The 27,130-nt window shown below is 43.6% G+C and overlaps 1 protein-coding gene across 1 annotated transcript; it reads left to right on the forward strand.

Annotated features, from left to right (window-relative positions):
* RHAG (Rh associated glycoprotein) lies at positions 1–27,128 on the forward strand. Its single transcript, XM_074947456.1, has 10 exons — positions 1–209; positions 10,459–10,642; positions 11,591–11,741; positions 12,973–13,120; positions 13,920–14,083; positions 16,351–16,488; positions 17,041–17,162; positions 21,102–21,184; positions 22,813–22,886; positions 25,163–27,128. The coding sequence occupies exons 1-10, from the start codon at positions 65–67 to the stop codon at positions 25,238–25,240; spliced, it is 1,287 nt and encodes a 428-aa protein (XP_074803557.1). The 5' UTR covers positions 1–64; the 3' UTR covers positions 25,241–27,128.
* Positions 27,129–27,130: the final 2 nt, after the last annotated feature.

The following is a 27,130-nucleotide window of genomic DNA, read 5'->3' on the forward strand; positions in this document are numbered from 1 at the left end:
CCATTGAAGGCAAACAGCAAACTTCTCTCTTTATCAAGCCCCTGCAGCCTTGAGCACTCTCACTATGCCTTCAGCCTTTGCTACCAACATGAGGTTCAAATTCTCTATCCTGGCAATTTTTCTGGAGGTGTTAATTATCATTTTATTTGGGATATTTGTAAGATATGAAAACACCCAGCCCACCACAAAGGATATATTTCTATATCCATGTAAGTATTATTGTTTATATAGCAGGGTAAGATTTGCAGAAGCTTAGTTTGCAATAGACCTTTGAGTGATCACTAGCATTGTGCGGGAATTCAGGCTTATATGTTAAAATTAATTGTATTGCTGCTTATCAACCCTTCTGTTCTGTTTATTCTATAACTAACGGCACCAGGGATTGGGCAGGGTATGCAGTTACCACTAACCAGAATTCTAGCCCTAGTTCAAAGGGTTCCACTTGCTGAATCATGGTATTTGGGAACGTTATAACATACGATCCTTATGCATTTTTGTTTGTTACGCTGTAAAAGTTTGAAGCTGTTTTGGGAGGTTCTTTTGCCTGGACAATAATATTGCTGGTTGCCTTCTGTTTCTCCTCTCACGAAGAGCTGATCCATCCATGGGAATGAAGTAATCGCAAGGACACTTTACAAATGGGGCTAGTGTGATTTGCTGAGATCAATTGAGATTATTTTCTGAAACTGCCATCTCAACATTTTGTTTATTTTCGACTAAAAGGGCCTTAGTGTGGTAAATGTTAGGAGGCATCATTCTTGGTGCATTATTTCAACTGCTCTTTCAGTGACTGTTACAGGCAGGACAGAACTATGGGCTCTTTTCATGGATTCCTCTTTCTTAGTCATGTGACGCTAATATGACGCTCACATAGTACATTCTCCCCGTGGGGGAGCCGGGAAAACAGTACATTATTCAGATGTGAATTGACCAACCTGGAGGGTCAAAGTCAGCTGCATTGGGGCAACCCTAATGAAGTCAATGCAGGAGAGACATTGAGAGAAGAATTTTGCCCTCACTATTCTCCTTGAAACAGAAATACAGGAGTTTCCATCCTAGAGCAGAGCAATGGTCCATCTAGTTCAGTCTCCCATCTCCTATCTAACTGTATATCAAGTGTTTTTTAATGAACCCATCACTGATATCTAAGCACCAGGGGCCTGATCCAAAGAGCACTGAAGTCTGAGAGTCTTTCCATTGACTTCAAGGGGCCCCTGAAATCTCAGTGCCTGCAGCTAAGCACCTAATCCTGAACCATACCAGACCCAGGGGTGAAAAAAGGTGGTGTTATACCACCTGGGTCCTCTCCCAATTCTCTGAGCTGCCAGAGCCTTGCTTGGACCCTACCGTCAATTATGGCAGCTCTGAGGCTGCTCTACTTTATATAGGCTGGTAACTCACCCAAAAAATGCTGTTATGTCCACCAGGGGTTGCCAGAGTTCAGTAGTGCTCCAGCCGTACTTCCTCTCCTTGGCAGGCCCCTGGCGTGCGCCATACAGTGGGAGGCCTGAAGGAGATAGCGTAGAGCCAGGAATCCCCAGCTACCCATTCTAGGCAGCTTTATGGTCCCTTTGTACTGCCAGAGTGATCTTTGGGCCAAGGATCAGACCTAGGCCTGATTCTCCACTGCCCAGCTCTTTGTGTAGCCATTTATACCCGTGCAAAGCACGGGTTAAATGTTACCATTCTGATTTGATATTGTTCAGCTCTTACCTTGCACAGGTATAAATGACAGGTACAAGGCCATGGTGAATCAGACATACTACCATGTAATACGTGTGCTCATATACTGTACTATATAACTGGATTGTAATAGTACACACAGATTTAATATATTATGTAAAAACTCTTGTATGGATTTTCCTTACAAGTTATAAGACTACTCAGCATTATCCTAGCTCCTTTCTTCTGTGGCTCTCTAAAGCACCTTACAAAGAAAAGTGGAATCAGACAGAGGGCAAGTGACTCATGCAAAGTCACACAGAGAGGCAATTGCAGAGCTGGGGTGAAAACCCCGATCTCCCGACTCCATGCTTCCTCTCCAATATGCCTAATGGCCAGGGAATGTAGCTTCTGATTTGCACACTATATTGGTCAGAACTTCAAGTGAGCATTGTGTGAAAAGCCTGTAAGCCCTGGGTCTTAGGAAGCTTGTTACTTATGAAGGAGAAAACTGCAGTAGAAGAGCACCTCTGCAAACTCAGAGGGAGTGTGTCAAGTTGGAAAAATGTAGTAACCTACCTTCAGCTAGAACCATAGGGAGTATCATTATTGTCCTTATTAATCATTAGTGTCATCAACTTTTGTAGCACCTAGAAAACACAAAGCAGATAATTTTCTGCCTCAGAGCTCACACATGAGCTGTGTTAGTATTAGTTAGCCCCTTCTCCCTCCCCCACCAATATTTTTTGGCTAAATGTATTTGTTGAACCTGGCCTTAAACTTAGACTGTAAACTCTTCAGGGCAGGGACAGAATCTCACTACATATGTACAGCACCTAACACAATGGGGTCTTGATATGCTTCAGGGCTTCTAGATTAGTTTAATATAGATATTAATCAGATCTGCTAGTGTGAACTGCTGCACCTGTCTGGAATCCCATTGGATCTGCCTGAGGATGTGAGGTAGAATAAGTTATTATGCATCTTTATTACCTAAACTGAGGGAGCATGTATGGTTGGGTTGGCTCAAACATTCCTTTTTCCTGTTGCTTTTGGTTTTATACATTAAAGTACAGACATGCTCGTTTCTGCAAGTGATGCCGCAGAAGTGGAATTTCAGAAGTGATTGGAATGAGGTGATGATGGAGACTTGTCTAATTGATTTTGGGATGGTGTTCCAAGCATAAGAGCTTGCAGAGAAGGAGGAGGGGCAAAGGGGCTATCAAGTCTGGCATCCTAGATGACACGGAGAGGATGTAGGAGCAGAGGAAGGACATGAAAGCAGAGCAGGCCCATGACATTGGCAGAGGCCCCATGACGGAGGGTGTTGAAAGCAAGGATAAGAAGTGTAAGTCCCCATAGTGCTAAGTGCTATAGAAACTCTTTCTATAGCTCCTAGCAGAACCCCTTTGGCTGGGGGCTGGAATTGGGGAAGCACAGAACTACATACAGCTTCCCTGCACAGGGGAATTTTCCCCCAGTTATTTGCAGCACCTTCATGGCCTCTATATGTTGTTGAGCAGAGTATAGGGCAGTGGTTCTCAAACTAGGGGCACCACTTGTTCAGGGCCGGGCCGGTTTGTTTACCTGCCGCGTCCACAGGTTCGGTTAATCGCAGCTCCCACTGCCTGACCAATGGGGCTGCGGGAAGGGCGGCCAGCACATCCCTCGGCCTACGCCGCTTCCCACAGCCCCCATTGGCCTGGAGCGGTGAACCACGGCCAGTGGGAGCCGTGATTGGCCGAACCTGCGGATGCGGCAGGTAAACAAACCGGCCCGGCCTGCCAGGGGCTTTCCCTGAACAAGCGGCGCCCCTAGTCTGAGAACCACTGGTATAGGGTCCTAACTCTACTTTAAAGGCGCTAGAAAAGATCCTCAGCAGGTGTAAATTCGTTTGGCAGTGTTGATGCCAGTATTTATGCAACACTGTTCTCTCATTGGTCTCAGCTGAAGTCACTATTATTTATTTTACACCCCAGAGAATCCCTATGGGACTGACACATTTCCTGCATGGAGATCAACAATCATGCAGAGCAACCCAACAGTGAAACTGCTAAATCAGCATTGGGTTGCACTGGCAGAGTTGCGTGTGGTGGCTTTGAACAGCACCTGCCTGTCTCATGCCTTTCTCAAGATACTGCTCACAAGCTCTGTATTTCACAAGCCCCTTAGTATCCCTCCAAAATAGTACAGAGCCCTGTACATACCCCAGATGAAGTTCTACATGAAAGAAATGGTCCAGAAGTATGGGCTGGTGTGGGTCAGCTTAGCACCATTGACTTTTGGGAGGTGTTGGCCCCTATCAGAGGCTTGATGAAACAGTGGTCCAGCCCGATCTGGTTTTAAATTATGCAGACCCTGGGTTTCTTACACCTCTCCAAGGGGAGGAACAAAGGGAGGGCAGTGTTGAGGTGGGGACTGCCCCGGAATCTCACAGACCTTGCGAATCATTGCAATGGCCGTGTCTGCACTAGGAAAATGGGTAGTGTTTCAAACACATTTTAATTAACAATTTTGAATGATTAATGTAATTAGTAGTCAATGTGCTTATTTAACATTAACACGTTTTAATGAATACATTTTAACAGTGGGGGCAATTAACTATTGAAATAATTGCCCGAGGATGTGGTAGGGTCACCATCACTTGGAATCTTCAAATCAAGACAGGATGTCTTTCTCAAAGGTATCTCAGAAAGATTCTGTGGGCTGGAGACAGATTCTGGGAGAGATTCTCTGGCCTATGCTACACAGGAGGTCAGATTAGACAATGATATTGGTTCCTTTTGGCCTTAAAATCTATGAATTGACAAAATTTTAAATACGGCTTTGAACCTAGAGTAAAAAAGGCCAGACATGCTTAAAACGTGTCAGCTAGTCATGGTCAACCTTTAGGAGGGCCTAGGATAAGCACCAACCAGTTAACGTGTTTTTAAACACAATTGTGCCTGTCCACACTAAGGGCTAGGGGGAATTTTTTCAAAAACACCTACATCCCATTTTCAAAGGAGACTTAGGAGCCTCAACAAAAGGCAATGTGACTTTAGGCACCAGGGAGCCTAAGACAGTTTTGAAAATGATACTTGGGCTCTTATGAAAATGTTACCCTAGATCAATGTTTCCCAAACTTTTTTGGCCACGGAACACTTTTTAGCCTATTACAGAACACTTATGATATTATTTTGTAGTCGTTTGGTTTTCAAATAAAAAATTGCATTATTTATCATAGAATCATAGAATATAAGGGTTGGAAGGGACCTCTGGAGGTCATCTAGTCCAACCCTCTGCCCAGAGCAGGACCAATCTAATCTTTATGCTCAAATATATTTTATTTTATAAAACAAAGCAAAAATACAAATTTAAAATAACTTGAACTAACAATTTCTAATTGGGAAGCACGTATAAAGTAGTACAAAAATCAAGTGCAAGAGTCAAAATTAAAAACAGTGTTCTATTTTTAAAAAAAACTGTTTTTACATATACACAAACACCAAACAAATTAGATTTTTACTTAGAAAATCTATTTTTATAAACAGAAATACAAATTTGGATTAAATTGGATTGGTGTTTCTGCAATTTTCTATCACAAATTCGCTTAATATTAGGAATGATGCCGGAAAAAGAGTTTTATGTTAAATTACAGTCATTCAAAAAGAGTTATAAACTAAGCTTCAAATATGCCAAATTTAAAATTAAAAAACAGTTTAAAGACCCTTTTTTTTCATTACGATTCTTCCACGGAACACCCATTCACATCTTGCGGAACACCAGTGTTCCGCGGAACACAGTTTGGGAAACGCTGCCCTAGATCATGCTTAGCATCATTTTCATTAACACTCAAGAAAATGCAGTGCTTTTTCTAGCATAGACAGAAATGTAGGGCTGAAGGGACCTTGCAAGGTCATCAAGTCCAGCCCCTTGTGCTGAGGCAGGACCAAGTAAACTTAGATCATCCCTGACAGGGGTTTGTCCAACCTGTTCTTAAAAACCTCCAATGATGGGAGTTTCACAACCTCCTTTGGAAGTCTATTCCAGAATTTATTGTTGGAAGGTTTTTCCTAATATCTAATCTAAATCTCTTTTTCTTCAGGTTAAGCCCATTACTTCTTCTCCTACCCTCAGTGGACATGGAAAACAATTGCTCACCATCCTCTTTATAACAGCCCTTAACATATTTGAAAACTGTTATCTGGTCCGTCCCCTCCCCCAGTATCCTTTTCTCAAGACATGATGTACTGGAATGCTATAGGCGACATAATTGATTGTTTAGATTAAACAGACTTCTCTGTTTTGTTTCTGTGATGAATTAAGCAACTAACTACAAACAGTAGCAAGTAACAGTCTGATAGAACAAACCATAACTTCCGCCAGGAGGGGAAAAAATGTTGTTCAGGGTGGTTTCTATGAGGGACATGATTACTGCCCTTGCTGTTTCTCAGGGGATGTACATGGCTAGGTTGACTGCGAGTAGAAAAAATAAGCATTCAGTCATGTTGTGATGCAACTTTCCACTTCAGTGTGTCAAATTCATGTGGGATGTAACTCTACTGAAGTCAACGGAGTTCCATCAAGGGTTAAATCCACTCTATCTTGTTACACCCTCGGTGAGTTTGACCAAAAGAAATGGAGACCTGCATCGCAAAATGTTTGAATACTTATAGAGAAGCTTCACATTCATTTCTGGGGAAGTGGAGCAAATAGGCTCTTTCTCTATAAAAGCCACGATGGATGTTTTTGTAGAGCTTTTACAGATTTATCCTCTGTACAGATTTCATGGAATGGCTTTGCAAGGGTCATAACACTTAATAAACTTTGTGCATTGTTTTATGCTTACAATTTCAGGCCCTGATCCCACAAGCTGTTGGTTGCAGGGGTGGAGAATAGACAATAATAAAATATAATAATAATAATTAGTAATATCTGTAGAGCAGCTATAAACTTTTTTTCCTATTGATTTTGACCCTTGTTTCTCCAAATGAGGGGGAAACAGGAACTGTCACTTCATTTGATTATCTGGGCATATCATTCTGACATGAATCCAGAACCTATCAATTTACTTTTGTCTCTTTCATTCAAAAGAAAAGGTCAGTGACCATCTGTGACTGAGGCCTTCTGGGCTGTTGTACCCCCTGAATCTGGGGAGAATTATTGCTCGTGGTAGTTTGCTCTGAAAGATCTTGGTAATGTCATTTTAACTGAGGGATTAAGATCAGATCAGGCATGTCTCTGGTGCTGTGTGAGGTGTTTAATTTACTACTAATGTAACCCGTCTGCCCATCAGAGTTGGCAGCAACAAGGGCCGGGTTCAGTATCTAGGGGTTCCATTCCAATAACACAATGCAAAACCGGCTCGAGCCCCCACCCAGTGACCTGGGACAAATATATACCACCCCTGCGGGGTGCCTCCAAGAGGCACGACTTCTCCTCTCGCAAGCACGGAGTCTGAGTGTAGCAAAAATGCCTTTTAATAACAGAGAGAAACAATGTGGCATTATGTTGGGGAAACACCACCAACAGGATTCATAACACAACCCATGAGCAAAAACCCACCCCAAGCAAATTGGGGCGTGTCCTTTCCCTTGGGTTCTTGAGTCCAGCAACCCGAAATCAGCCAAAGTCCCAAAAGTCCAATGGCCCAAAAGTCTCTGTCCCTGGTCAGGGCAGCCTCAGAGTTTGAAAGTTTATCTGCAGAGTTTTACCTCCCAACCTGGGTGGAAATGGGGTGGGGAAGGGGAAGAGGTAAGGGGCACCTTACATGATCTGAAGCTGACTGCCCCACAGCTCCATAGGGCTCCGCTCCGCTCCACCAGCCAGTCCACAAACTGCTCTGCGTCCCACAAGCAGCTCCCACCATCCCATGAACTACTCCACCAGCCGGTCCACAAACTGCTCCGCTTGGCTCGGCGTCCCACAAGCAGCTCCCGCTGTCCCATGAACTGCTCCACCAGCCGGTCCACAAGCTGCTCCAGCTGTACCACAAACTGCTCCACAATATATCTTCAGGCTCCCCCACTACTTAACACAACACTCAGTGATTTCAGCTCTTAGTCAGTTTTTAGCTCTTTTGTGATTTCAGCTTGTAGTAGGGGAGCCGCAGTGCTGGTGCACCATTAACCCAAAGTGAATTCAGCTCAGCAGCCTGTAACTAGACTCCTAATGGAATCAACATTAGCTCTTATATTCCACAGTGGAGAGAGGAGGAAGTGCAATTAGCATGTAAGGCTCTCACCAGGGGGCCCATGCCACCAAGTAGAAATACCTGTCCCCAGCCTCTCTCAATTCACAGAGTTTTGGAACCCATGTTCCTTGCCTAGCTAGTGCTGCTTAGTTGATGGCGAGTCCCTCCATCATAACAAAAGGCCCAGTACAGTTCCCAGCACAGTTCCCATAATCAGGGTAATAACAATTTATTCTTCCTGCCCCAATAACAGAGACACTGGGGATCCCACAGCAGCCAAAGTGACCATTTGGGCAGCTATGGGCTCATGCTAGGCAGGGTGGGTGTGCCTATGCAAATGAGATCAGCCCCCGAAGTTCTTTTCCACAACTTGCCACACCTCACCACCAGATGTCAGGGTGGAGCTCATCCTGACTCTGCTTACACTAATACTGGCTATCTGGAGGCCGCTGCTAGATTTCCTATAAACAAGTGGGGAATGTTCCTCTAGGCTTGTTATTCAGCTGTGGAAGTTTCCACTGGAGAATGGGCCTGAAATTGTAGCTGCAGAAGCAGAGCCAACTATATGCAAAGAGTAGGGAGGATGCCTGCTCTGTCTTTGTAGTGGGACGTTCTGGAGATGGAAATCAACTGGAATCGTTTGGCGAAAGCACTCGGTGAAATTCTATGGCCTGTGTTGGGTGGAGGTCAGACCAGTAATCATAATAAAGGTCCATTCTGGCCTTAAAATCTATGAATTTATGAGCTTAATGTTTTGCCTGTAGGCGGTTAAGAGTGTGCTGCTGAAAGGAGAGGGACTTCAAAAGGATTATGAGCCGGAGAAATAGGCTTGATGACCAGCTCATTCACACCGAGGCCACAGAAAAGTGCTTATTCCATATGAAGTAAAGCATTTGGATCCTGTGGTTGAGATTTTCAAAGCTGAGTTCTAGGGGATTTAACCTCACAACTTCCACTGAAATATATAGGAGTCATGTAGTTAAATCTGCCAGCCAGCTTAGAGAATAACAACCTCTCACTAGTCCTCAGAGGAAAAGCATCCTCTAGGGTTTGTGTGTTTTCCATTGTGTTCCATGTGTATTTGTTAATTCTGCCATTTCAGTTTGGTGAGACATTTTATGTGTGAAACTGTATTTGATCTTCTTTCATACTATCCAAGACCATCACTGCAGCCACTCTATCAAGCAGAGAGAATGCCCAGAGAACCTGTTCTTTATTTCCAGATGTTCTGTGAAACACAGAATGGATAAATATATATTCCATTGAGATAACAGTATGATTCAGTGATAGTGAATTTTATATATGCTTTATACTATACACAGTCATACCCTCTAGGGTCATTTCAACTTGCCTTCTTATAAGGAAGGAAAATGTTTTTGTGAGCAAATCAAGATGAGCATTTTTTTGTTTGTTTGTTTGTTTGTTTTTTGAACAGGTTTCAGAGGTTTTTTTAAATCACAGTCAAAAATTCATCTGTAAATCAACATCACAACCCAAAATGGAAAATCTAAGATTATTGTGTAACCCTTAAAAATAAATAGTAACCACAACCATGATTGTCAGAGAGGTTTAGGGAGCAGTTCTGGGGTGGGGGAGCAGGAGATCCCATATTGATGTCAGGAGAGGATCCTATATTATAAAATAAATCTGAGAATGTCCAGTCTGAAGATAAGGCTCTGCATATAATCTGCATATAGACCCCCATCCTGTGGTGAGAAGAGTGCAGGTCAACACTTGTGACCCATTGACTTCAATGGGGCTCCATGGAGGTGCTGGTGGTCTGCCTGTGTGCATTCCATGCAGGATCAGGACCATAATATGCCAGTATATATAAAATACATAGAACACTTTGATTAGGGACCTCATCTAAGTTTTTTATAAATATTGTTTGATTTTCAGTGTTCGCCAATGTAATGTTGACGCATTTATCTGCAGGCACTAAGCAGGCTTTTCACCATATAATGGCTTTGACTTTAGATTTCAGTGAATGTACTTTGCACTCTCTTGTGGCACAAGGTGGTAATACAGTCTTGATGGTAGTTCTAATAGAAAGTATGCAAATAATACTCGTGGAGAATGGATCTTCAAGCCAAGTATTCCGTTTACAATGTCCACTGTCCCTGTTTTTGCTGGACACCTGTATGTGACGAGTGTTGGGGAGACTGAATGAATAAGTTATTCCCTAGCAATTTTCTGACTAGGAAGTCCAACTCAGATTGAAAAATAAGTTGTTCATATTCATAAATGGATCCAGATCTTTTGGGCACAGAGCTCTCCTTGAGAGGTATGTAAGGCACTGTAGAAAAGTGAAGGGTTTGTTTGTTTGGTTTTTTTGGCGGGGGCGGGGGGGGGAATTTGTTTGTTAATTGGTAAATGTCCACATTAATATAATCAATTTAGGTTGCAATTTTTAATAACATTTTTAAAATAACATTTTCATTAACTGTAGTACAAAGATCTCCCCATCTTTCAGACAGAAGCCACCCAAACATTCTTGCTATTTATATCTTGGCTGTCAGCACTGATTGTGGTGTAGTTGTCTGCCAAACAGCTAGGTAGTAAAAGAATTGCCTATCCTTTCCCCCAAATACCTCCTCTTTATGGGCCCATGGTCCTTTCAGTCTTTCAGGATGTCCACGTGATGATATTTGTTGGGTTTGGTTTCTTGATGACCTTCCTGAAGAAATATGGATTCAGCAGTGTCGGAATCAACATGCTCATTGCTGCGCTTGGTCTTCAATGGGGTACCCTGATGCAAGGATTTTGGCACATGGAGGCACAAAAAATTAATATTGGCATCAAAAGGTAAGTGTAACTCTCTCTCAGGCCCAATGGTGTTCCCAGTTAATTTATCACCAAACATCCCCTGACTGCAATGGCTCGTGTGTGTGTGTGTGTGTGTGTGTGTGTGTGTGTGGCAGTCTTAAGAGGAGACACTGAATGCTACCCACCCCGGAATAGCCCAAAGCCTGGTGTTAGGGTACTCACTGAGGAAGGGAGGAGATTTGTGTTCAAGTCCCTGATCCAGAGCTGGGATTCAAACCTCTGTCTTCCACATCCTAGACAAGTACCCCAACCATCAGACCAATGGTTACAAGGAAGACACTTTTCTGAAATTTGCCTTTTCTGATTTGCTGACAAATTCCAAATATTTTTGGAGCCAAATATGCTTTCTGAGTTTTGTCCTGGCCAAACCCAAAATCAGTTGTTCACCCAGCTCTAGTTAACATACCTTTATTCCATTCCAGTAACCAGTTAACACTAACCCCCTTCCAACACCTACCCAGGCAAACCTATCTCTGATGATAACGAGAGGAAGGCACATATGGGGGAGTAGAATTTCAGAGCTTAGCTACACCATGTAACCAAGAGGAGAATCTTACCCAGAACAAGGGAGTTACTCATCTTACAGTTGCCTTTTGAAACATCAGCAATACTAATAAAATCAGATAATAACAATCTTCTTGTGTGTCCTCAATTGCCTTGTTTCATCTGACTTTTTCTTTGATTTCATCCTGCTTGGCAAGAATGCAGTCTGTGCATGTATGTAACCTTCCTTGGGACCCACTATTTGTCCCACAGCACAGGGCCCCATACTTTGAAACAGTCCTAAGAGTTTTTTATGTACAATTAGCAGAACTGATATCTCACTCTTCGAGTGTTCTATGGATTGTGTTGATACGAGTTTGGGATCCATTTAATTTCTCGTCATATTAAACTGGTTTTTGTTTCTATTTATGTTCTTAAATACAGTATGATAAATGCAGACTTCAGTACAGCAACCGTCTTGATTTCGTTTGGAGCTGTCCTGGGGAAAACAAGTCCAGTCCAGATGCTGATCATGACCATTCTGGAGATCACAATCTTTTCATGCAACGAACATCTTGTTGTGAAAGTACTAGGGGTAGGAAACATACATTTACTGAGAAGGAAAAGCTCCTAATATCTCCATGAGTTATAGCAAATCTGTGTGTGTGGAGAATTCTATTTCCCTTTCATTTGCTCTGTCATAGGGTGAATCAAATCTCCCTCCTTCTTCTTCTTCACGTCTCCACCTGTTGTCTCCTCTCCGGATATCTCATTGCTTAGCTTCAAACTCAGATACTGCTTCAGTGTGTGTGACACAACTTTGTGTTCCTCAACTCACTTGCCAATTCCTCTATCTTTCTCTTTGCTGGCTCCTGGCTACAGCATAACTTGTGACTGCTGAATGCTTCAAAGTCCTCTCCTGACGTCCCTCCTTTGGGTAAAAGGTGATAGTAGTATCTTGTATATGATTGACAAATGGCTTTCAAAGAACAATGAAGAGCAGCTGACTTCTAGGTCTAAAGGCATGATTCTGGTTTTCTGCATCAGAGAGCCCAGAGAACTGTTTTGAAAATAATGGCACCATCGACTTTTTGAGAGTTAGTCTCATGCCCAGTATGAAACTTGCTCATCTGGATCTCCGGAGATGTCCTGACTTCTTTTCATTGTCTTTAGTTCAGACCTTACTTTGCTCCCAAGACAAGAAATCTTTGAGTCATCCATCCCTGATGCTAAACTGTTTTTCCTCTTGTATCTCCCATGTCTGTATATATCTGCCCTGCATCTCCTCTAGAACATTGTACTGCCTGGCTAACAGTTGGCAGATAGTTCTCACAGTTTATAATATATAAGGTAATTTAGAATAAACTAGGGATGCATTCGAGCCACAGAACTCCAATCCAAACCCAGATTTCTAACCCGGAAAAATCTGAGGGTGTTCTGATCTGGAGTTTTGATTCACTCACTAGTAAATGAGGAGCCACTTGAAATTTGGGACTGGGACTGTGTTACCCCTCCCAAGCTTTAGGGATACTGGGAGCCAGAGTTTAGGTTTGGGTCAGTCTCTGTTAAACAACTGAACCGTGAAGCATTGTTAAAGATGGTCACTAGAAAGGTGCCTTGTTTAAGTGGTGGGTAAGAGTTACTGATCCCATTTTAATCTTTATTTGTGTCATTCTGTAGTAGCCTGAACTTCTAACTCTGGTCTCCACCATGGAAGGTGCACAACCAGACCCATCCAAATTCCTCCTTTATTAGAATCCTACTCCCTCCCTGTTCCCAGTACGGATGGTGCCAGTTTTAGCATTCAAATTTTTTCCCTGTTGCAGGCCACTGATACTGGAGCATCAATGACTATTCATGCTTTTGGAGCCTATTTTGGATTGTCTGCAGCGCGAGTCTTGTATCGTCCTGGTCTGAAAGAGGGACATAAAAATGAAGAGTCAGCCTACCACTCGGACATGTTTGCCATGATTGGTGAGTCAGAGAGGTGTACTGTCAAAAGAATGGAGAGCATGGGTCAGCTGTTCCTTCCTGCATCTGATCCATTGTAAATACTAATGTTGCTATATTAGAGATTTGTTGTTTCCTCCTTGCAGCATGCTGCTTTTCTTCTGCTGCAGATGTGTTTTCAATGCAACCTAAAATGTTTTGGTTTTTCATTGAAAAAAAAACCCAGAAAATTTCAGCGATGGTTCATTTTTTGCAAAAAATTTACTTTAGGGGAAAAAAGTCAATTTTCTGTCCCGTCCCCCCCCCCAAAAAAAAAAGGTTTCAATGGAAAACTATCAACCAGCTCTAATTAATGAGTTAACATCCTGCTAAGTAGGTAAGTACTAGTATTATGCTCATTTTACAGCTAGAGAAACTGAGACAGAAAGAGGTTACAGGCCAGATTCTGCCACCTTTATTCATGTTGAGGAGTCTTTCTCTGCGGGTTTCCCTAGAAGTTACTTTGGGAGTAACATCCTGTTCAGGGTGACTGAGCATTGCAGAATCACAGTGAGTCTTTGGAAGAACTAGCACCTGAGCATCCTGAATTCCTGACCACTTCACAGGAAGGTAATGGAGCTCACATGGGCTGGGGGTTTCTTTTGTCTTCTCTTTCATCTCTGGTGTCAAAAGCTTCTGGGTAATAGTCCATCATTTTTCCAATCATCTAATCCTTTCTTATTGCTCTTCCCAATTCTCCTGCTCTTGGCGAGCTCGTTCTGCTAAATTAGTATCTAACATTGAAAACCCTCCTGAGATTTAATGTTTTTTTGCATTCATGCAGGTACCCTTTTCCTCTGGCTGTTTTGGCCCAGTTTTAACTCTGCCATGGCGCACGCTGATCTCCAGCAGAGAACGATCATTAACACTTACTTTTCCATGGCTGCATGCACACTCACAGCCTTTGCCCTCTCAAGCCTGGTCGAACACAGAGGCAAGTTGGATATGGTAAGAGTCACGTCAAAATCCCATGTCTGTCATTAAATCTAGCACAGAATGACAATGACAGAGGGCTGTCAATGAATGGGCTGGTTCAGAAAATATGAGCTAGCTGGAGCCTTTGCTCCAACACAGACTAAACTAGGACCCTGATTTATGGTTCAAAAAAGTTTAGGGTTGTATTGTAGAGTGTGTGTGTGTGTGTGTAACCAGTGGTGAGCTGGAGCCAGTTCACACCGGTTTGCTAGAACCCGTTGTTAAATTTAGAAGCCCTTTTAGAACAGGTTGTTCTGCGAGGGACAACCGGTTCTAAAAGGGCTTCTAAATTTAACAGACCAAAAGTGGTGCCTTAGGTGCCGACTCCAGCCCTGGAGTACGCAAGGGGAAAATTTGGTGGGTGCAGAGCACCCACCAGCAGCTCCCCACCCCACTCCCAGCCCCAGCTCAACTCCGCTCCACCTCCTCCCCTGAACGTGCCGCCCCGCTCTGCTTCTCTGCCTCCCCCCCATGCGGGAAGCTGGGGCAGGCTGAGAAGCAGGCTGCGGCTTCCCGCTCAGGCCCAGGGAGGCGGAGGTGAGCTGGGGTGGGAGGCGTGAGGGGGGCGTAAGGAGGGCCACCCGTGCTGCAGCAGGTAATCCGGGGGGGGGGTCGCGCAGGGGAACCGCTCCCCGTCCCAGCTCACCTCCGCCACCCTCAGCCTGAGCGGGAAGCCACCGCCTGCTTCTCAGCCCTCCCAGGCTTCCTGCCAAACAGCTGATTCCACCAAATTTTCCCAGTGGGTGCTCCAGCCCCGGAGCACCCACGGAGTCAGTGCCTTTTGATGTGATCAGTGGGGGGAGCGGCCGCTCCTCCTGCTTCCCCCCTAGCTACACTCCCCCGCCCCTAGGAGCCAAAGGGACCTGCCAGATGCTTCCTGGGAGCTGCCCCAGGTAAGCACCACCGGGACTCCCACCTTGCCCCCCTGCAGGTCCCTCTGGCTCTTAGGGGTGGGGTGGGCACCCACTATGGTGGCCCACGAGACCCTCCTGCCCGGTTCTGGGGCAGACAGGGGAGTGGGTTGGATGAGGCAGGAGTCCCGGGGGGCGGGGGTGGGCAATGACCCCCTCGTGGGGTGAGGAGGGAACCGGTTGCTAAGATTTTGGGAGCTCATCACTGTGTGTAACCCACACTGCTCTGTGCATGTTTCCCCTCCCGCTCTAGTGGCTGTGATCCATAGATATTTATGTGTCTGCTACAGCTCCCTGCTAGAGGAGTTAGTCCATTGACTCAAGCTGTAGTACTGAAGACCCAGGGTTAAAACCCAACTGTTGGTCCAACTGGGGTTGGCTACAGGGAAAAGCAAGGACCACATTGGGGTCAGTAACAAAGACAGTCCCTCCTCATGCCCTCTAGGGGTACATACCACCACCAGCAACAGCAGCCCCGGAGGCAGGGAAGCCATTTGTGGCGTAGGCCCGCTCTGCACCATCCTATTCAAGTGTTCCCTCAAGTGATAGTTTGAATTGGCCTCTTTCCAGAGCAAAAAAAAACCCTCAGTTGGCTGATGTTAGGCACTCTAGTGCCCTAGGCCAGTGCTACTGAGGGAGGAAAGGGTGCTCAAGGGGGCAAGGCTCCTCCTTCCACCTCCCTGAAGCTGACCACTGGGGTGAGGGAGTGGCCAGGTTCGATCCACACTGGAATGAGGAGTTGTGGTCCCTGCTGCTGTCCTTGTAGCTTTGGTGGGGCTGACCTTGGAGGAGTGGATGTTCTTCTCCCCTACAATGTCCTAACAGATGGGAACGGGACAGTCAGATCCTGGCTAGTCTCCCAACTGCCGTTGCTGCTCCCTGTAGTGGGAGGATGTCTTTAAAGGGTATCAGAGTGTGACCTGCCTCAAAGCTGTCCTGCCTGCTGGCTGGGTTGGGAATCTGCACAGGAACTGCCTTTGAAAATTAAGCAGCCTAATTAACTATCCATGTAGCCTACCCTTAATGCCAGTAGATGGATTTAGTGTGCATCCATGAATCTACATATGTATACAGAGGGGGACGCTACAGAGCAGTGATTGTGCTGTAGAATCAAAACCAGGCCTCTGCTGGTCTTAATTCATTCCTTGACTGCCTCAGTCTGACATCACTGTATTGGAGATGCACTTCTAAGTTTCACTGATAAATACTTTACAATGTAAATATCGTGTGTGAATTCAGAGGAGGCTTGTGCTGTTAGTCATTCACATACAAACCTGGCCTCCATTCCCAGCTGTCATCTTACTCTTCAGGGTTTTATGTCCTGCACAGGTTCACATTCAAAATGCCACCCTAGCAGGAGGAGTAGCAGTGGGTTCCTGTGCCGACATGAGCATCTACCCACTTGGTGCTATGTTAATTGGTAGTATTGCTGGTCTCATCTCTGTCATCGGGTTCAAGTTCTTGACTGTAAGTATAAAATAACGTAGAATATGCAGGACCTGATTCTGATCTCTCTTACGCTGGCTTCACGGCACTGTAATTTCATTGATTTCACTGGAGGTACTCCTGATTTACTAGACATATGAAACATACAGAGCCATCCCTAGAGGATGGCGAACTGGGGAGACCGCTTGGGGCCCTGCACTTTGGGGGGCCGTGCAGGCCAATGCAATTGGCTGGTGCTGCATGGGCAGTGGGCGAACAGCTGGTTGGGGGAGGCTACCGTATCCCCGCCCCTTCCACCTGAGGGAGAGCGCAGATGGTGTGGTCCCAACCCCATGGAGCCCAGCGGTGCTGCCTCCCCTACCTGCCCCCAGCAAGGTTGGTCCCAGAAGTGATTTCACTTCTGGCCCGGAAGTATCATCACTTCTGTCCTGGGCCTCGAACCCCCCTAGGGACAGTCCTGGAAACATATTTTAGTATTTTGTGTTCTCCCCCAGTTAATTTGCCTAGCAAAACTGGTCAGTGAAACCTGTAGACCATACCCTGACATGAAAGTATATTTCTCTCTCCTTTTAGCCATTCTTTTTTTCTAAACTGAAAATTCATGACACGTGTGGAGTCCATAATTTACATGGGTTACCTGGATTACTGGGAGGTCTTGCAAGCATCATTGCAGCTGTGGCACACGTCAAATTGGGGTGAGTGAAAGAAAGAAAGAAAGAAAGAAAGAAAGAAAGAAAGAAAGAAAGAAAGAAAGAAAGAAAGAAAGAAAGAAAGAAAGAAAAGGTGGAAGTGAGGCATCTTCAGTGAAGTTGCGTTCTACTTTGTTTTTTTTACATGTTTTATATGGCATCCCTTGTTGCAGTATTGGATCTAGAATTACTCAACTATGAACCAAGGCAATTCCCAAGAATGCCTTTATTCCCCTTCACCACTTTACTGTGGAGATCAGACTGACTAAACTGAATCCTCTCATGTAGCCCTGCATAAGAATTGTATCTAATAAATTTCATACCATTTATATTAAATATAAAACCTGTGGGCCTGATATTCCCCTCACTTACACCTTTTTTACATCCAGTTAACTCCATAGACTTCCATGCAGTTACTGCTGATTTACCCTGGTGTAAATGAGAGGAGAATCAGGCACTGTCCTGTTGTAAACTTAAGGCCATAAGTTAAGTACTAAAAAGTCAGGAAGTGTGCATTCACAGCCTTCCCTCTGCCTCTTAGGTGCATGTCCATTCATTGACAGTGATCCTGGGTTATCTATTTGCCTCTTTGAATCAGGTTTCTAGTGCAAATCCTTTGGATTGAAAACATGAAGCACATTTTTGGTCACTATTTTGAACAATCACTTAAAAAATTCTGTTTCAAGGAACATTCCTGCCAGAAAACCCATTTGTTAGAGAATTTGCACAGGAGAACATGAAAGGAGCATGAATGCTGATAGGGTGACCAGATAGCAAGTGTGATAAATTGGAACGGGGTGGGGGTAATAGGTGCCTATATAAGAAAAAGCCCCAAATGTCAGGACTGTCCCTATAAAATCAGGACATCTGGTCACCCTAAACACTATTTCTTTTCAGAAGATGTCCCTCTGGTTTGATTTCAGACCTTTTTAAATACTGCCTCTATTTTGCGGTTAAAACGTGATTCTTATGGGGGTGCCCAAATGTAAATAAATTTTTTCCATACCCAAATCTGTCCAAAATTAAGAACATAAGAATGGCCATACTGGGTCAGACCAAAGGTCCATCCAGCCCAGTATCCTGTCTGCCGACAGTGGCCAATGCCAGGTGCCCCAGAGGAAGTGAACCTAACAGGTAATGATCAAGTGATCTCTCTCCTGCCATCCATCTCCACCCTCTGACAAACAGAGGCTAGGGACACCATTCCTTACCCATCCTGGCTAATAACTATTAATGGACTTAACCTCCATGAATTTATCCAGTTCTCTTTTAAACCCTGTTATAGTCCTAGCCTTCACAGCCTCCTCAGGCAAGGAGTTCCACAGGTTGACTGTGCACTGTGTGAAGAAGAACTTCCTTTTATTTGTTTTAAACCTGCTGCCCATTAATTCCATTTGGTGGCCCCTAGTTCTTATATTATGGGAACAAGTAAATAACTTTTCCTTATTCACTTTCTCCACACCACTCATGATTTTATAGACCTCTACCATATCCCCCCTTAGTCTCCTCTTTTCCAAGCTGAAAAGTCCTAGCCTCTTTAATCTCTCCTCATAGGGCACCCGTTCCAAACCCCTAATCATTTTAGTTGCCCTTCTCTGAAACTTTTCTAATGCCAGTATATCTTTTTTGAGATGAGGAGACCACATCTGTATGCAGTATTCAAACTGTGGGCGTACCATGGATTTACATAAGGGCAATAAGATATTCTCCGTCTTACTCTCTATCCCTTTTTTAATGATTCCTCACATCCCGTTTGCTTTTTTGACTGCCGCTGCACACTGTGTGGACGTCTTCAGAGAACTATCCATGATGACTGCAAGATCTCTTTCCTGATTAGTTGTAGCTAAATTAGCCCCCATCACATTGTATGTATCGTTGGGGTTATTTTTTCCAAATGTGCATTACTTTACATTTATCCACATTAAATTTCATTTGCCATTTTCTTGCCCAATCACTTAGTTTTGTAAGATCTTTTTGAAGTTCTTCACAGTCTGCTTTGGTCTTAACTATTTTGAACAGTTTAGTATCATCTGCAAACTTTGCCACCTCACTGTTTACCCCTTTCTCCAGATCATTTATGAATAGGTTGAATAGGATTGGTCCTAGGACTGACCCTTGGGGAACACCACTAGTTACCCTCTCCATTCTGAAAATTTACTATTTATTCCTACCCTTTGTTCCCTGTCTTTTAACCAGTTCTCAATCCATGAAAGAATCTTCCCTCTTATCCCATGACAACTTAATTTATGTAAGAGCCTTTGGTGAGGGACCTTGTCAAAGGCTTTCTTGAAATCTAAGTACATTATGTCCACTGGATCCCCCTTGTCCACATGTTTGTTGACCCCTTCAAAGAACTCTAATAGATTAGTGAGACATGATTTCCCTCTACAGAAACCATGTTGACTTTTGCCCAACAATTTATGTTCTTCTATGTGTCTGACAATTTTATTCTTTACTATTGTTTCAACTAATTTGCCCGGTACTGACATTAGACTTACTGGTCTGTAATTGCCGGGATCACCTCTAGAGCCCTTTTAAATATTGGCGTTACATTAGCTATCTTCCAGTCATTGGGTACAGAAGCTGATTTAAAGGACAGGTTACAAACCATAGTTAATAGTTCCACAATTTCACATTTGAGTTCTTTCTCAAATTAGGTGTTTCTCTACATAAAGACATCACAGCTAATCACATACATGACACACCAGGTATAAGATTCATGGTCTTTGACACTAGAACTAAAGGCCACTGCCAGTGACCTAAAAGAACAGCCTCACTAGCACACCACAGAGCTGTGCAAAATCCAGTGGGTCCTACAAGCCACTTCTTCCACTGCAGTCATATCTTAGGCATTTTCAATGGAATCACACCTGCAAAGCCAAACATACCTAACAATTCAAAGTAAATCTGTCAACCCCCTGGTACATGTCATAAAAGGGCCCTAGGCTTGCTTGAATGCATGGTGTGTTGAGCTATGTAACTGATATGATTTTCTGTATACTACACCTTTAAACCTGTAGAAGCTTTCCTCTCTGCAGTCACTGGCAGCTATTTTGTGTTTTATCCTGAATGCTCACAAATCATGAGATTGGCTTTAAAATAGTGAGATTTTTAAAAAACTGTGGAAGAGGCCTTCTTTTTATTTGTCTTCTGGTTTCTGAACCTTTAGGGTGCACTTAGGTCACATTTTCATTCTTTTCTTTGCACCCACAAGAGCTAGAATCTTAGGCCTTGTCTACACTATGGGGGGAGATCAATCGAAGTTACACAACTTCATGAACAACGTAGCTGAAGTTGACATACTTAGATCTACGTACCGCGGGGTCCACACTACACTATGTCAATGGGAGATGCTCTCCTGTCAATTCCCCTTGTGCTTCTCATTCAGGTGAAGTACAGGAGTCGACGGGAGTGCAATCTGCTGTCGATTTAGTGGGTCTTCACTAGACCCGCTAAATCGACCGTCAGTGCATCGATCACCACATGTCGATCCCCCGTAAGTGTAGACAAGCCCTTAGTTTTGTTTTCTAATGACAGAAGAGGTTCTCACGAATTCACCTGAATCTAGGATCGGCGGCCTGAATTGAAAAAACCTACTACTGCAATAAAATCACAATACTTGACAGCACTGTACACTGTGCTCCCTTTTTCTCTCATGGAAACTTTACATGAAAATACACGGTTGCTCTTTTTGCGTGGAGGAACTTCAGCAAACCTCTCAACTAGTCTGTGCCGTGCTCTGAGTTTGAAACAAAAGTGAAGTAAATTTTACATGGGTTCAGTTTTTGTGACGAAAGCACAGCTCTCCTGCAGATGACCTTCCCTAAAAATTCCAGCCATCCAGTAGGGGATGATATTAAACATGCATATAAGCTAGCAGAATACCAGCTCTGGAAACTCGGTGGTAGTTTAATCTTTTGTCATTTGCCTTTTTCTCATTTTCAGGGAGACTTCTCCTTCTGCTCCCATGCAGGCTGCTGCCCTGGGTTGTACCATTGGGATAGCTCTGGTAGGAGGAGCATTTGCAGGTTAGTAAGATGCAAACAGCACCCAAATGCAGGTCAGTAAGATGCAAACTATAGAGACATCCTCGGGTAGCACTTTGTGGTGCAAACAATGTCAACCAAAACACAGATTGATAGATTTAAAGGCCAGAAGGGACCACTATGATTATCTAGTCTGACTTCCTGCACAACCTCACCCACTGTTAAACCTTGAATAAAGAATTTTGAAACAAGGATCACATTGGGAATCTTCTTGTTTTATTGAAGCTGTTGTCCTTGATATATGTCACTTAGCAGTTGGGTTATTTTTTTATCCATAATTAAGGAAACTTCCGTAAAAGAAAAGTTTGGAAGAGTGAATAATTTAATAGCTATCTATCCATATGCCAATGGGTGTAAATCAGATAGGTTAGGTAAATAGTTTTAGACTGGAATGTCTGACCATGTAGCTGGACACTCACAGAGAATCTGTGTTGGCATAAGGATCTGATTGTAGAATGGTAATAAAAGCTTCTGGTTTGTTTTCCAGTATATTTGTGGGTGCTCAATAGGAGACACATAACATATCCCCTCCAAACCATCAACACTTTTAAGAAATCCTGCATGGGAATCCAAGAATCAGGCAGTATATATTGTTATGTATATATTATTTTAAAAAAACAAAAACAAAACCCTGTGCTGTAAAAAAAAAAAAAAAGGTTAAGGTTACAAAGTGAAGCACTCAGAAGTTAGGAAATGGCAGAATTAATTAATTATACTTATAGACTTAATCAATGAAGTACACTTCCCACTCCACCTGCAATGGGGTGGGAAGTATGAGAAGTAGTGGGAGGGTCAGGACAGGAGCTGGGGTGGGTGAGAAGGGGGAATAGAAGCAGAGGTGGACAAGGACAGGCTGGTGGAGGGCTGGGGCAGAAGGATCTGTAGTCACTAGTGAACACTTCTCCCCAGAAGCTGGAATTGAACCTAGAATTCCTGAGTCTCAGGTAGGAACTGTATGGGGATGGACTGTGCTCAGTAAATATGAACTCTTCAGAGAAGTTAACTGCCAGCCTCTGCTGAACATGTGCAAACTGATTTTTTTCCCCCAAAGGCTTAGAATTTGACCAAATTTCAGCCGATTTTTCACAAGCACAGCCAAAGGCACATCCCTAACACCAGGGCAACCGCGAGCCAAATGTCAAGCCCTGAAACATGGAGGGCAAGAACTTCTCAATGAAGGCTGTAAGAATTTTTTAAAGTGCAGGGGAGGGAATAAATTTATTTTTCCCTAACCTTATTCTCGGAAATGGCTGAGCCCTTTTAGCTTGATACTTTCCAAAAAAGATTCAGCCGGAGGAAGACCCTCAGTGTGGAAAAGTTCAGTCCCAACAGTTTATGTTTGGAAAAGCTATAAGCAACTGAAAATAGGGTTTTATAATGGAAAGTGTTAACCTGCACTGCCTAGACTATTGAGTGGCTTGATATTGTAGGGGCTGATCCTTGGTGCTGGGTGCTTCTGAAGGGAAGTCAGTACCTCTCAGGAAGTACAAAATCAGAGAGGTAGATAGGGCCATAGGACAAAGGCCATGATTTCCCCTCCAAGGCTAGCTCTTATGCATCTGTTATGGCAGGTTTGCCTATTGTGGTTCACCGTATTTTCTCTCCTGCAGGTTTAGTTCTAAATTTGCCTTTCTTGGGTCAACCACCTGATGAGAACTGCTACAACGACTCAGTTTACTGGGAGGTAGGATATAACCGCGGAGTAATCAGACCGTCAGGAAATGCAGCTTTCATTGCCTTTTATTAGAAGATTACAATACAAGGCAATTCTGTTTTCCTAGTAGGAGAGGGAGGACTCGTTGAATCTTTGTTAAACTGGGGAGTCACTTACGCATGGGAGCCAGGCTTCAAAAATCCTGCCTAATCTCAGGTTTAGGATTTCTCAGGCCTGCCTCCAAAATCGCAAGACTTTTGGTGCTGCAGCTGGGAAAGTGCATGGAAGAGGAATAGAGAGATGGGCCCTCTATAAGCAGGCTTCAGAGAAAACAGCTCTTGAAATCCACTGTCATTGCACATCAGGAGATGGTTATTGCTCATGGTTTTAAAAAACAAACTCTTTTTTTTTTCACATGATAAAGAGAAACCTTGGTGACAGGGCTGCGGGGGAGAGGGGAGCCAGAATGAAAATCTCATGCTTTGCAGTGTAGGTGCAAGGAAGGCCTCATAGTAAAGGCACTCTGCTAGGACTCATCGGATCTCAGTTCACTTCCTGGCTCTACCTTTGTAATGCCGGGGAAGTCATTAACTGCCTATAGACCCCAGTTCCCCCTCTGTAAAATGAGGATAATGTGAAAGTCACTTACTTTTTCTGTCTGGTCTATTTCGATGGTAGGCGCTTCAGGGCAAGGACAGACTCTTACTATGGGTTTGTACAGCACCTTGCACGATGGGGCCTTGATCTCAGTTAAGGCCTCTTGGCACTGTAATCTCACAAACAACAAAAGCCACCATGCTCTCCAAAGTCAAGAGTACACCAAAGACTACAGTTGGCTTTCAGAGAGAAGGGTTTAGGCACCAGGAAGCTTCTGGCCCCTTAGAAGCTGGCATTGTCCTCAGCCTGTCATGCTCTGGTCATGAGCGTTTGTCAGAGCTAAAGTCTCCAGTAAGTTATATTGTGGGGAGAGGGAAGCACCAGCAAATGCAGATGAAAAATGTGCTGGAAGAAGAGAGAAATACCTGAACGTTGTGTGCTAGTGTGAGCCCATAAAGTGCAATGTCAGAGGAAGGAAGTGAGGTAAGTTCTGTGGGAAGTAAAGGCACGTCTACACGATGGGTGCTAAAGCGGCACAGCTCCCCTGCTGCAGCTCTGCCACTGTAGTGCCTCAAAGTAGATATTTCTTAGATCAGCGGGCAGGGTTTTCCCATCTCCACCTCCCCGAGTGGCAGTAGCTAGGTTGACAGAAGAATTTTTCCATCAATCTACCCATGTCTATATCGTGGGCTACACTGGCTTAACTACAACATGCAGGGGGTGAATTTTTTACACCCCTGAGTGATGTAGCTAGGTCAATCTGTCTTTTAAGACCAGGCCTAAACTGTTTGTACTGTATGTGAATCATGGCTCTTTACTTGGTGAGAAGAGGAGAATGTAGTAATGCGCTGGGAAATACAAACCACTCCAGTGTTAGAAATGCAACTTGGTTGATCCAATGGCCCAGGGAAGCTTACTGCCTAAGGAGCAGCAGTGATCAAAAAGGATAGCATCTGGAGTGAGTGTCCAGACGCTCCTATTGAAAGCTCTGCAATTGATTCTGTCTGATCTTGGGGAAGTCATGCAACTTAGATTGCAAAAGTTCCAGAAACGTGTGTCCATAATATAAATATTTAACAACACCAACAGTTAGAGGGAGTGGAAAAGTTTTGAAGTGTTGATGAAAGATTCACAAAGAAACTCAGCATTATTTTAACAATAAATACGGGCCTGCTCACCTCACCACCCCAGAGTCCCATTAGAGTCAATGGATCTACTTGTGTAAGACCATGACACTAATTAGCCTATGACGCTAATAGAGCCTGGTATTTTTATAGGATCTTAAGGGAGTTTGGCACCCAACTCCTGTTGAAGTTCAATGGGAATTAGGCACCAATCTCCTTTAGGCTTTTTTGAAAATCACAGATGGAGTCTTTACGCTATATAGATGGTTATGGCACATGTTATAAAATACTTCCTTTGGCATGGAGTTGAGTCAGTTCCAGTTTAAAAAGACATTAAATAACTCAGAATTGCTGATTTTAGTACAGGCATACATGGCAGGCTAGGTCATCTTGTTAATAATGAAATGCATGAGCCAGATCTGGGAACTTCAGTACATGATGCCTGATGCAACGTCGCAAACTGTGATCACTCTGGGTAGCACAGCAGTCCTTAGTAGAGTGTGCATGTTTGACAATTGATATAAGAAGAAAGAATCGCCAAATGTCATGATGTGGCATTAACCTCTTGTCTGGTTTTCATGCTAGGTTCCAGCAGAAGAGACACAACCTGCTGGCCAGTTCGGTGACTATGGGGATCACAGAACAGTCCACATCAATATGTAGGATGAATTCTCCATCATTAATTCCTGTCCTAGCAGTGCTGTTTCCAGTTTCTCATTCAAAGAGACATCATCTAAATATCATTCATACCACTCATTGTTTTCAGTATGTAAAGGCAGGTGTAGATAGCTGTATTCTTTTTAAAACCCAAACAAACTTTATTTAGAATATGTCATCGCTGACAAATGTGATACACACAATGCAAACGCATTTGAGGATCCTTGACATACATTTGTTTATCTAAACTGAAAGATGCTAACTGATATGCAGTATTCCTTGTATTTTAACCATCCATCATCACTGAGGTTGTTTTAACATACAGATTTCCTATCTATGTGTTTCTAATGTGCCCTTCACCCTCGTACCATATTTGACTGCAAGATTTAGGAATGTTTCCTTTTACACATTGAACATGCTGAGTCACAAAAGACTTTAAAACATACCCTTTAACCTACTAGGTATAATCAATTAGAGGCTGAAGGGGAATCAGTTCCTGTAGGTTATTTAGATTTCCAAAAAGTTTTTCACTACAATGTCCTTAAATTGCAGCAAGGGAGGTTTAGGTTGGACATTAGTTAAAGCTTCCTATCTGTCAGGGTGGTTAAGCCCTGGAATAAATTGCCTGGGGAGGTTGTGGAATCTCCATCATTGGAGATTTTTAAGAGCAGGTTAGACAAACACCCGTTGGGGATGGTCTAGATAATACTTAGTCCTGCCATGGGTGCAGGGGACTGGACTAGATGACCTCTTGAGGTCCCTACCAGTCCTATGATTCTATGAAACCTTCCTTACCTCACTCTGGGTCAAGAGATGAATCCTGTCATGGATTAAAAACTGGATAAGTGACAGGAATCAAAGTATTGGGTATTTATAGCTAATTCTAAGTATGAAAAATGGGTAACAGTGAGATATCCCAGGCAGCAGTACAATAATCAGGTTGTGATGCTGGCAGAGCAGGTGCCAGCTCTTTCCAAGACTTCAGGCGTTAGCTAAGAACGGACAAACTCATAGCTGGAGACCAGATCATTTCACCTGTATGTTAGTTTTGTTCAAAATAGGTAGTAGTCATATAAGAATATTTTTAGTGTTTAGACTCTATGAAATGCTTTTAAGTTGCTGCATGCCTTAATCTCACTTGTAATGTCTATATTCCATGCTATAAGAAAATATGCAAGTTTTGCTTTGTATCTTTGAAAATGTTTGCTCTGAATTTGTCAGCCCATGCAAGGGAATTTCTCCTCCTCCCCCAGCCCATCCAGGAGAGCTATCAAAATTTAAATGGGCCATTATAAGGTAATAGCTTTGTTAAATGCCCCATCCACCCATGGAGAAGTACATGCAGAAGGACTCGTCCCATCCCTTTGAATGCTGGAAGAGGGAAATAAAAGTACTGGACATGAAGATTTTTCCTCTGTTTTGCCATTTGAAATCTCACAGGCCAGAGAAACCAAACTGAAGCTGGAGATCCCCAGGGCTTATCTCAGGTTTCAGAGTAACAGCCGTGTTAGTCTGTATTCGCAAAAAGAAAAGGAGTACTTGTGGCACCTTAGAGACTAACCAATTTATTTGAGCATAAGCTTTCGTGAGCTACAGCTCCCTTCATCGGATGCATACTGTGGATACTCCTGGATCCACCCTGAAAGACACTTTGAATTGACAGATCACTGCAACTCTGTCACTCTTAGGATCTAGATGGTAACTCATTTGCTTGTATGTGTTTGCTGGCTTTAACCTGTAAATAATGCTCTTATTTCTTTTTCCTAGTTAATAAAACTTTAGATCGTTTATTACAGGATTGGCTACAGGCATTGTCTTTGGTGTAAGATCTAGAGTACCAATTGATCTGGGGCAAGTGACTGGTCTCTTGGGACTTTTTGTTGGCATCCTTTCATC

Source organism: Natator depressus, chromosome 3 (assembly GCF_965152275.1).
Source record: "Natator depressus isolate rNatDep1 chromosome 3, rNatDep2.hap1, whole genome shotgun sequence".
Classification (NCBI taxonomy): Eukaryota; Metazoa; Chordata; order Testudines; family Cheloniidae; genus Natator; species Natator depressus.

Bases quoted from the DNA above. Each gene is read 5' to 3' on its own strand.
- RHAG (XM_074947456.1), top strand. From the start codon at position 65: ATGCCTTCAGCCTTTGCTACCAACATGAGGTTCAAATTCTCTATCCTG. The intron at 10,643-11,590 runs GTAAGTGTAACT...TCTTAAATACAG, and splicing joins ATTAATATTGGCATCAAAAG to TATGATAAATGCAGACTTCA. The intron at 17,163-21,101 runs GTGAGTGAAAGA...TCTCATTTTCAG, and splicing joins GTGGCACACGTCAAATTGGG to GGAGACTTCTCCTTCTGCTC.